Source organism: Alligator sinensis, unplaced genomic scaffold, assembly GCF_000455745.1.
Source record: "Alligator sinensis unplaced genomic scaffold, ASM45574v1 scaffold453_1, whole genome shotgun sequence".
Classification (NCBI taxonomy): domain Eukaryota; kingdom Metazoa; phylum Chordata; order Crocodylia; family Alligatoridae; genus Alligator; species Alligator sinensis.
Genome location: NW_005842485.1, coordinates 335,799 through 346,911, shown reverse-complemented (window position 1 = coordinate 346,911; position 11,113 = coordinate 335,799). Strand labels below are relative to the sequence as shown.

Genomic DNA, 11,113 nt, shown 5'->3' with positions numbered 1-11,113 from the left:
TTATTTCTTGTAACCCCCGGGGGCACCTTGGTGAATAAAACCTCACCAATTCCCTTCTGTGCCCCCGTGATGAACTTATAGGCAGCCACAAGGTCGCCTCTCAACCTTCTCTTGCGGAGGCTGAAGAGGTCCAGGTGCCCCAGTCTTTCCTAAGGGGCCTGCCCCCGAAAGCCCCTAACCATATGAGTGGCCCTTCTCTGGACCCTCTCCAGGTTATCCACATCCCTCTTGAAGTGCGGTGCCTAAAACTGCACACAGTACTCCAACTGCGGTCTGACCAGCGCCCAATAGAGGGGAATTATCACCTCCTTGGATCTGTTCATCATGCATCTGCTGATGCACGATAAAGTGCCATTATCTTTTCTGATGGCTTCGTCACACTGACAACTCTTGTTCATTATCACCTCCTTGGATCTGTTCGTCATGCATCTGCTGATGCACGATAAAGTGCCATTAGCTTTCCTGATGACTTCATCACACTGCTAACTCATGTTCATCTTGGAGTCCACTAGGACTCCAAGATCCCTTTCCACTTCCGTGCCACCCAGCAGGTCATTTCCTAGGCAGTAGGTATGCTGGACATTTTTCCTCCCTAGGTGCAGCACTTTGCATTTCTCCTTGTTGAATTGCATTCTTTTGTTTTCTGCCCATATGTCCAGCCTGTCCAGATCTGCTCGTAGTTGTTCCCTGCCCTCCGTGTTGTTCCCTGCCCTCCATGTTGTGACCTTTTGTTCTTGTATGGGGGAGAGGGTCAATAATAAATTCCTATTGACTTCCTCTTTGCAATTTTGGCTACAGAAAAAGAATAGAGCAATTCCTCTGTTGCAACAAACTCAGAAAGGCCACGTCAGGTCTGAGAGTTTTTAATCCCATGGGTTCCTATGTGAAATCTAGGGGTTGTCTTGTGAGAGACATTGTTCATTGTATTAGCCTGACGTCAAGGGGAAAGCAGGGCAGATGTGTCCCTTAGGGGCTTCTGAATCATGTTTGTGCACCTAACTGTGCTAACATTGCGGGGCACCCCACTGCACCCTTAAAAGGATCTCAGACATCACCCTCATTGAAAATCACTGCATTAGTGAATCTGACCTCAGCAGAGACAAGCTGGGAACAAGAGTTGGGCTGGTATCATGCTTGCCTGCAAGAAGAAAGTAAATCTAGCGAGCTGGAAAGCGAAAGAGGAATTTGGACTGGAAAATGGAGCATAAAGGGCAAGACTCCAATGATGGGAAAGGTCCTGGCACTAACTGTAATGCTTTGGTTTTAGGTGGACAGACTATGTCCCACTTGGAAGAAGATTGCCTGGGACCCGCTTCATTGCTTTCAAGGTTCCCTTAAAAAGGGTAAGTGAATGATACTTGCATCAGGCCTCTTTGGGGTTGTTCATGGTTTTTCATTATTAAACTGCAGCAAAAAGCAGGGCATTGAAGTGGTGCTGGAGCAGGGATTTTTCCAAAGCTTTGGGGCTGAATGTGTCTGGAGAGAACTTTTCAGCCATATGTACCTTTCAAGAAAGGAGATATTTGGGAATGTTAAAGAAGAAATTTGGTTGTACTAAATGAGAGTTTAGAGTTTTGAGGGTTACAGTGTTTTTAGGGAAGTTAATAAAAGCATAGTGTAGTCACAGTCCTCTAAGCTGCTGTACTACCTGAGTTGGGCATCCAGTGTTTTTCAGTGGCCTTTATGGTGTCGACATTCTGACTAAGAGGTAGAAACTTTTGCTGATTTGTCACTAGACCTTTTGGACACTCTCAGTGTTGGCTGGTGCCTACAGCTCCCATTCACTTTGGTGACTTATACCCTGAAAGTATGAGCCACAGCTGATTTTGAGTAGCCTGTATTCTGGAGAGTCCAAGCATAACAGGGCTGCTTTGCTATCCTTTTCATGTATTGTGGGAAAGACTCCAGCAAGTTGAACCTAGTTGCTATAGTAACTCCCACTGACCTAAATGCTAAATATTTCTGTGGGCATCAGGAAGCTTATTGTAGTGAATTGCAGTGCTGCCTCCGAACAAGCTGTACCTTGATTCTCTAATGCAGACACCTTTATTATTATACATGGTAGAAATTCTTCCAGTGTTACGCATCTTTAGATTATTAGGTTTGTTGCTTCAGGTAATTGCCTCAGTTGCTACGCCGAGTTTTTTTTACACCAGGCGGTAAGTTTCTGTATACTGACAAATTAACTGCACCGGTTAGCGTCATCAGTGGGCTTTCAAAGCAGAACTGGCACGTAATTTCTAAACGCATGTCCTCTGTTAAATGTGTTCCTATCATTAAAGTGTCTTGTGTGCAGCTGTTGAAACACAGCCAAGCAGATCTGATGCACCAAAGGCAGGTGGTGCATTCCACAGATGGGTGCCAAAGTGTTTCAGTAGTTAATGCATCTGCCCGTGTTTCCTGAGGGGTACCTATATGCTGAAACCAGTTGCTTACCACTGTGTCCTAGAATTTAGGGTGTCTGAGTCCTGATGTGGGTGGTGCCTGTGTTAAGGAAACTTGCTTCCTAAGGCTGCTGTGATACACTGCATTTCTAAACTGCATCAAAGCTCTCTGATGAGGTGCTATAACTGCAATATCAAACTTTGTTTCTTGTCAGAGTTTTGAATGGAGACTTGCCCCAGAAGAGAGATTTTCTCCCACAGACCTTGTTAAGCAAATCAAAGAGCAAAAAGAAGAACTTGGCATGATCATTGATCTAACATATACTACTCGCTATTATGGACCACAGGTGAGTTACTCAGTTGCTAGCCAGGATGTGGATACATTTTTATCTAGGGCTAGCCCAGAGTATTAATTGTTGTTGGTATCTCATTTGCCACTAGAAGTGGGAGATCAGGGCTTTGGGAATGTGAAGAACTTTATATATTCTAATATTATAAAAGCCGTACTGAAAATACATAAAAGCTGATGAAAACAACCAATCAGAGTGTGAATACAATGTTCGGACAGGAGGTGGCGGTGCGGTGGAGCAGAAGGTCCTTGGAGGTGGTGGGGGGCATGCCGGGCCCCACAACGGTGGTGGGGGGGGGCATCCCTGCGGTGCAGTGGGGGAAAGGAGACACGCCCCCCCCACACTTCATGGAGGAAGTGGGGGGGAGGGGGGGAATGGGTAATGGGGTCGGGGGAATGGGAACTGAATGGGGGGGGGGGCAGATGAGGGAAGCGGGCATGCACAGCCAGATGCAGGGCTCTGTCTCCACTGGCCCCCTGGGTGGGGGTGAAAAGAATGACCCTGGCCCAGAAGTGGTGGGGGTGAGGGTGTGGGGAGTGAGCCTGGCCCCAGGCCTCTTGTCACCACCCCTCCCAGCAGGTGACCCCCCCCCCGCGGCAAGGCCAGAGCTGTTGGCCCTGGCCCCCAGCCCTGCAGGCAGTGGCAATGGAGATGGAGTAGGGCCAGCAGTTTGTGGGGGGGAACAGGCCTGGACTCGGGGTGGGGAGAGGGGGACGGGGGAGCAGGGCCAGACCTGAAAGGCAGGGGTCAGACACGGCCCTCTGTCCCTGCCCGTCATTCTTGATGGGCAGTTGGCTAGTATATAGAAATGCTGCGTTTTTCACATTCCCGAAGCGTAGACTTTAAGAACAGTGCCAAAAATCATAAGAGTTGGCAGCACTGCCTTATGGTGCTATTATAAACCTGTGTGTGGTACTGTGTGTGTGGAGTTTGCTTATTAGACAGCCGTGCAGGCACCATCTTCCATTTGGTCTCTAAGCTATGAAAGGAGTACCTGTGTTGGCCTGTGGCCAGTGGAATGGTAAGAACCCTTAATTTTGTTTTATGCAATATATTGTATTGCTTTGTGCTTTGTAGGAACTTCCAGACACGCTGTGCTACTACAAGATCTTTACCGTTGGACATGAAGTTCCCGATAATGAAACTATTTTTAAATTCAAGTGTGTGGTGAAAAATTTCTTACGGGAGAACAAAGATAACGGTGAGCAGGGATTTCCTTTAGTTGATCATCTTCCTTAAGCGGCAAGGCAGTTGTAATTGCAGTGTCCTGAGCTATGACAGATGTGACTTGCCATCTCCATGTGCTGTGGGAATTCTCCAGTAAGCTTGTGCTGCTGTTGATTCTGTTTAGTAACACATCTGGGATTTACTTTACCTTGGTAAAGAGGATACTGAGGCAATGATGTGAGTTGCCTTTGGCAGCAGCAGTAATACTGAATCTGGGCTGAAGCGAGCACAGAGTTGTGCTTTAGTGGAGAATAGTGAGGTCTTATCTCCAACTGTGTAACTATCTCATCCATCATCAATATTCTCAGTGTGCCTTAGGCTGAGGAGCAGCCTAGGTCAGCACTTGTAAGAAGGTTGCTCTTTATGCTGTCTTAAAATTGCTTGTAGGATGTGCCCATTTTTTTTCTTCTGGGAGAGGGGAAATTTGTGACTATATGGGGTGACCTCACTCATGCTCATGGGTGACTGGTGCCGGGGGTCCCCCGCGGCTGATCTTGCCGACCGAGGGGAGGGTCCCCCCACAGCCAGTCATGCCAACCCGAAAGCATGGGTAGCACTCCTGGAAGTCCCAGTGGTGCTTCTCCTGGTGCCTCCACTCCTTGGCTGGTGCTTGCAAGAGGGGCGCTGGTGCTCCTACCTGCAGCTGCCACCGGCCCCCCCCCCCCCCCCCAGTTGCCTAACCGGGGAGTGTTGGCTGTCAGGGGGTGTACCAGCACTCTCAGGGGGTTCATGTTGCCACTGCTCATGCTTGTTCTATAAATGGGAGCTGAATACTTCAGATGTAATCAAACATAAATGTGATGTTGTGCATGAGCACTGTTGTTGGGCCGGTTGTTTCCACTGGTGCAAATGGCTGGTGATTTAATGCAGTTAGACTCGCTCCTTTCTGCTTTCTCAGGCTTTCTGCCCGGATGGGCTCTGAAACTGAGCACCCTAGAAGCCTAACTTGAGTTTCCTGTCTTACAGATAAGCTTATTGGTGTTCATTGCACGCATGGCTTAAACAGAACTGGCTATCTTGTTTGCAGGTGAGTCATCTCAAATGCCTGGCACCAAGTTGAGTTAGGTAGGGGTTTGCTCTGTATGCAAGAGGCTATGGGAAATTACCGATCCAATGTGTGCCTTGCCATATGTGATCCTGGATCAACAGAAAGCCGTTAAATGTGCTTCTAAGACAAGGACTCAGGGAACTCTCTAAAATCATCATGAACAGCCAGGAACCCCTAGTGCTCTAGCCAGGCTCTCAGGACAGGCAAAGTTTTGTGTGTGTTTAATTTTACTTCGTATTCCTGCCTTAGAATGTAATGTAATACCCTGTTTTAGCTCACAAATAGCAGCTTCTGGATGTTTCTTTCAAAGTAGCCAAGTTTTGTCCTGGCTCATAAATGGGTATGAAAAATAAAGCATCCACAAGCTTCTACGTTTTGTCTTGAATATTATGTTAGTTTTGTAGTTAGAGTTTTTGTACATTTCATTCAGGTACCTTATTGATGTGGAAGGCATGGATCCTGCTGCTGCAATTGAATGTAAGCACACCAATATCTTTCTAGTTCTTAAACAGCACGGGACATTTAATGCTGGTGCTTGTGATTTCAGATGTGCTGAGGGTTCCAGTGGGCTGGCGCAGGGTGGCAGAATTCTAAGGAGAAGTTTTGTGTTCCAGGAGAGCATAAGAGATGGGGAAAGAGGCTGGAAAGGGAGAGGGCAGAGATGTTAAAGAGGGCACATTGGGATTAAGTTTATTGTAGTGTCTTTGGAATCCTTTTGATCAAGCAGGCTTCATTGAATCCCTGGACCAGAAACTAGTAAGTTGAACAGGGTGATCCATTTCAACACATCTTTTCACAAACAAGAGACAAGGCTTGCAACACAACACCCCCTCCCCCTGCCCCCCCGGGATCACTTTTCAAAGGGATGTTGCGTAGAAATGCTTTGATTTTTTAAGTAGCTTCTCTTGGCCTGTGTAACCTTAACTGAACCTGTGGCACAGAGCTGGGGCTGGAGGTGGTGCTTGCAGAATTGTTGTGTTAAAATTGCTCTGACTCCTTGATTGCAGCTAATATAGTAGGTGTCCTTGGAGTTGATCAGTACATGGCTTAGTGTAATTTACTTCCTTTTTAGGCACTGATGTTAATTATGGCAGGGTCGGGGGTAGGCAGATGTGCAGTTATCTAGAGGTGGTTTCACTGTAGGGGTGTATGACACACAATGAGGAGCCAGAGAATAGCCTCTTTACTGGTAGCAATTGACAACCCCTGAATGGACACAAACAGCATCTAAACTGGTGTAGCTTACGGTGGTGGAGTTATATCCCTGATCTTTCAGGGTAATTCTCCACCCGATTGGATAAAGCTACCCAAGTGTAGGGATTTGCTTGCCTGTCTGCTACTTCTTTATGCCAGTGTGCCAGTTTTCTCTCTGTCTGTAATCTAAAGTGAAGGAGCTTTTTGCATAAAGCTTTCTTAAAACTGAACTTCACTCTCTTTGTGTAGTGTTCAACGGAGCTCGCGGGCATCATATAGAGAGGACAAACTATATTGAAGATCTCCAGAATGGACCCATGAGATTGTAAGTCTCTGTGTGTGGTGCTAGCTTGAAGACTACTTAGGTCCATTAAGTATCTAACGTGACCTGAGCTTACCTTCCTCATTCCTGTTTGCTTAGGAGGCAGCACGAATGCTTCACTGCAGAAGAGGACCCAGGAGGTCAGAAATCTGGTTGTTATTCCAGATTGTGACACTGATCTGCTGTGTGGGCTTTGGCAAATCACTGCCTCCCAGCTCTTTTGTTTCCCCATTTTATTTTTAGAGTGATTTGTAATTAAATCATGTATTTACAAGACAGACTGAAAGGAGCAAACAGAAAAATTTTCTTAAGATCTCATTGAGTGGTTTTCAGTGAGTCGCAGGTTAAATAGAAGCTCTCTCTCTACTTTCTCTCTCTCTGTTTTTTAAAGGAACAATGGTATAGATTCCTCAAGGTTTGACTTGATCCAAGGAAAAGTCAGGACTACACCGAGTATTGGTACCTTGGTAGCAGGACATAAACCACATCATTCGAAGCGGCTCACGTTGGTGACACGTTTGTATGTATTTATGGCTATTCCCCCTTTTAGACTTTGTATGCAGGGGAGGAGGGGCTTGATGGAATGGAAGGGTTTAGTTGTTTCAATTCAGAAGCTTGATGATCAGCCAAAAGGTGGCTGTTCTCTCTGCATCTGAGCAGAATTGGCAAGATGGCACCTCTTAGTTTGCTGCTTGGTAGAGGAGGCATTCAGTGGTAAACTTGGCTCTGAAATTCACCCATTTTAAATGCTGACCCTGAACAGGGTCTGTATGTGTGTGTGGGTGTGTTTGTTGCTGTATCAGCCTCTGTGTTTTGCATTTGTACCCAGAAGCACTGTAACATTTCTCCCAGTTTCAAGGCATATTGAGGAGGTCTTCACTGATTGAAGTTCCCTCCAGCCCAAAAAGGGCAGTTGTTGCAATTCAGACTTAGTGACACCAGTGCAGAATAGCTTATCACATCCAGTGAGACTGTAACTTTACTGCTTCTGTTTTTAGGCTCTTCTCTTCTTATCAAGGAAGTTGGGGGAAAAGTAAAGACTGGTCAATTGCTTCCTATTTATTCCTCTGGTCACGTAGGGCAGATATGTCATCCCATCTATAGCTCCCATTTCATAAGTAAATCCTCTGTAGTCCTTGCTTCCCAGCAGGCCATTTGGAAAGGTTTATTGGGCTGGTTATGTTATAGTTATGCAAAAGGTAAAACCCTAGCTATGGCTTGGGAGTTAAAAACACACGTGGATGGTTTTTGCACATTGTTGATGAAAAGTAGACATGAACTTCTAAAGCAACCTGTTACCTACTTAGAAGCCAAATGTTCAGGGTAGTGAAAGTAGCTAATTAATTTTTTTCCCAATGTTTGACTAGTCATGGGGGCAAAATACATGGGAAGAAGAGGGCAGGGGGAAATTTCTTTCGTGTGAGAGCATATTACATGGGGCCAGGGAAAAGCCTTCTGCTAAAGATTTCTTTGTTTTAGAGCTTATCTGTGTAAAGCAGGTACATGATTGCAATAGGTGGCCATCTTGTGGGAGCATCATAGAGCTCTGGATGGGTGTAAATCTCTGAGATCCTCATATTGAAGAGCCTTTATAAATTCAGTGTGATAACAAAGAAATAGGAAAAAGCTTGGTACTTCACTAGCTCTGTTTCCTCTTAAGTTTAGGTTAGAATTGCAAGGGACGAACTTCCTTAGATAGCTTATTGAGCCCTTCAGCAATCTGTTTGTTTCTCTTTCAGAACCCCACACCCCGTCATGACTTACAAGACCTGTTATGACAGCAGGAGTTCTGATTATTACCAGGATTTCATCCCTCCTGACAATCTGGCCTGGCAAACTTCACCTTGCAACATGGGATCTGTGAACTACCCCATTCCCATCGCTTACAACAAACACGAAGGATCGTGCTACCCAGTGCAGAGTTATTCCCAGCAGTTACTACAGGGAAAACTGAAAAGTAAATCCAGAAGACGCAATAGGAAACGCAAAACCAAATGATGGAAGAGCTTCCTCTACCAGAAGGACTTGGTACCCTGCTGAATAAAATGCTCTTTGGTGTGAGTTTTCCCAAGGGGATTATTTAATTATGAACCTAATTCATTTAGACACGTTTGCTGTGATGACCACAAGCTGCCAGTTAACAGAAAGGAAAGAACTGGTTTTAACATTGAGACTGTTTTAAAAGGTTTTTTCTCCCTCCAAGCATCTTCGCAACTTGCATTTTTTGCTATATTGCAACCCAGCGACATCCACATTAAAGTGTTGGAGCAACTTCTGAAGGGAGACTCCAAATAAATCTGGGTCAGAATAAGCGGTCTTCCACCTTTACATATGTCTTTTTAAACCCCAGGGGACCAGTGTTTACATGCATGCCTTCCAGTACTCTGTATCGAATACAAGTGTTCAGGCAGTGTCCGGAAAGGGAAGCCAAATAGTACTGTTTTTACACAGCATAACACATTTTGTTTAATATTTTTATATGTATTTTTAACCTGACATTTTAATCTTTTAAGTATAACAAGTAAAGTTCATGGTTCGTAACCAACCTTGGCCAGTAGTTGAAGGGAACAGTGCTAGGTGGGGGGCTTTTTTCCACTTCCCAGAAATCCAATCTGTGCAAACCACTACTTCTATCTCTCGGAGAGACCAGCATGAACACGGGTTTCTGTCTTGCTCCGGGGGTGACCAGTCTTAGAAATGTATGAGCTTTCATATCTGTAAAACTTGCCTGTTCCTGCTCTGTGGATTCATGGAGGAGACTTGCATGTCTAAGGTTTCTAATCTTGTTGCTCTTTTTTCTCCCCACTTTAAATTCATATAAGAATGACTGAACCATAGGCCATGTAGTGAGATGCCATCCCAGATGTACACAGTTACTATTAAAATCTGGACATATGGTCACTTATTAAGTAATGTCCCCTTTGCTCTAAGAACAAATTGTTGCTTCTCCTCAGTGTAAGGATGGTATGAATCTGTCCTCAGCTTGGCTGGGATAATCTTGCCATGCACATTAAGTTGCTCCAAGTAAAGCAGTTGAATAAGAGTAATGAAGTCTCCTCTCTGACTCCTGAGTGTGGTATGGACAGGGTTAGGGTGTTGGCATCATGATTTGCTAACCTCCTTGTGAAGTAAAACCTTTCACATGGCTGCCATCCTCTATCCAGACTGTCCGATGCCTATTGAGTTCATCACTGGTGGAAGATTGATTTAACAGTGTGCGTTCCTCAGGTATATAAGCTGTTTTCTTATTTAAGTTTTTTTGCATCTCTGAAGGTATTCACTGCAGCTGTTGGCTGAAGTGTGTGTTGAATTAGAAGCAACGATTAAGTTTAATAAAGTGTGTATGATCTTCCACTCCTGAAGTGTCATGTGTAAAAGGCTGCCAGAGTGTTTTACAATTACACCTCTGGGTATTATGAAGACTGCTGCGCTTCTAGTCTGCTCACTTGACATTGTCAGCTTGCCGTATCAGTTTATGGAGTAGAACCCAGGCTACTGTTCTGCTGTAGATTATGTTAGGAGGCAAATGCTTTCCCCAGCTGGCTTGGTTTGGGAAGAGTGTAGTGTCCTGAGTGATCCCTCGCTCAGTTCTAAGGCTCAGAGGTTGGGCTCTTGTAATTGAAGCTTGACTGATGTAAAGAGGCTTTGTGTTGGGGCTGGAACCTGACTCGCCAGACTGACATGAAGTGGTGCGGTAGGAATGTCGTCCGGTTTGGCTGGGCGCTTGACAAATATGTAGGCAGATCTAAACCCTGCTCCAAAGAGTGTTGCTGTTTTGTTACCTTTGCCGTGTCATATTTTCTGTCACACCTTTTCCCCCAAAAACCAGCTTCTGGGCATTGGAATGTGAATTATATGTGAGAGATGCAGCAAGAGCAGGTTCTGCCACTTCCTGCCTGAAACCTGGAGGTAAAACCTGCAGCGATCTACAGCAAGCATCGGCTTCCTGCCTGCTGTTACCCAGGTATGCGCCACAAGGAAAGGTCTTCTCTCTACTCTGCCTTTCCCAAACAGGAGAGGGCGGGTATTGTATTGTGGGCGCGTTGCACGTGAGACCATCCGGTACTCCGCATTCTTTACTTGATTTGTTTCTCCCCCTGTGCAGTTTGCTCCCAAGGCCAACGGGGCACTAATAAAGCTCGTTGGCACGTGCTTTGGTGGGTTGGCCGAAATATCCCTCTTTCCCATGGATCGTGGGGACCTGCCACACATTCAAATGAAAGCTGCAGAGAAACCAGCTATGAAGTTGTTATGTGCTTCCAAGCACTAACATAACTGCCGGCATAGACATTTCCAGGGTGTGATAATTACTTTTGTCAGTGTGGCCTGTCTAAATTTATTGCACAATTCACCAGTGAATTGCATAATACGTGTAAGGTATGACAGGCGGCGCTGCAGGCTGCGCTCTGGGGAAGCCCAGGGCCTCCCTTGGAGACAGTCGCTGTGCAGGGTGGAGCAGCTGTCCGCTTTCCTGCGCGGCCCCTTTAAGAACTTCCTTTCCCATGAGGCGTCCTCCAGTGCCTGCCTCAAAATGGCCGCCGCAGCCCCGCCCCCTTCGTGCGCAAGTTCATGGCTTTCAAGCATTAAA

General features: G+C 45.9%; 2 protein-coding genes across 2 annotated transcripts in view; both read left to right on the top strand.

The window, feature by feature from the left end:
* Positions 1 to 9,879, top strand: part of DUSP11 (dual specificity phosphatase 11) — an 11,366-nt gene extending 1,487 nt beyond the window's left edge. Inside the window, exons 2-9 of the mRNA XM_006031145.3 lie at positions 1,268 to 1,343; positions 2,600 to 2,731; positions 3,812 to 3,935; positions 4,928 to 4,988; positions 5,440 to 5,486; positions 6,453 to 6,528; positions 6,917 to 7,045; positions 8,265 to 9,879. Coding sequence (XP_006031207.1) covers positions 1,268 to 1,343; positions 2,600 to 2,731; positions 3,812 to 3,935; positions 4,928 to 4,988; positions 5,440 to 5,486; positions 6,453 to 6,528; positions 6,917 to 7,045; positions 8,265 to 8,523 — 904 coding nt within the window. The 3' untranslated portion in view covers positions 8,524 to 9,879. The remainder of the gene's footprint in view (positions 1 to 1,267; positions 1,344 to 2,599; positions 2,732 to 3,811; positions 3,936 to 4,927; positions 4,989 to 5,439; positions 5,487 to 6,452; positions 6,529 to 6,916; positions 7,046 to 8,264) is intronic.
* A 194-nt stretch (positions 9,880 to 10,073) lies between these two features.
* Positions 10,074 to 11,113, top strand: part of STAMBP (STAM binding protein) — a 37,535-nt gene continuing 36,495 nt past the window's right edge. The window contains exon 1 of the mRNA XM_006031148.3: positions 10,074 to 10,489. The gene's annotated coding sequence lies outside the window, so the exon portion shown is untranslated. The remainder of the gene's footprint in view (positions 10,490 to 11,113) is intronic.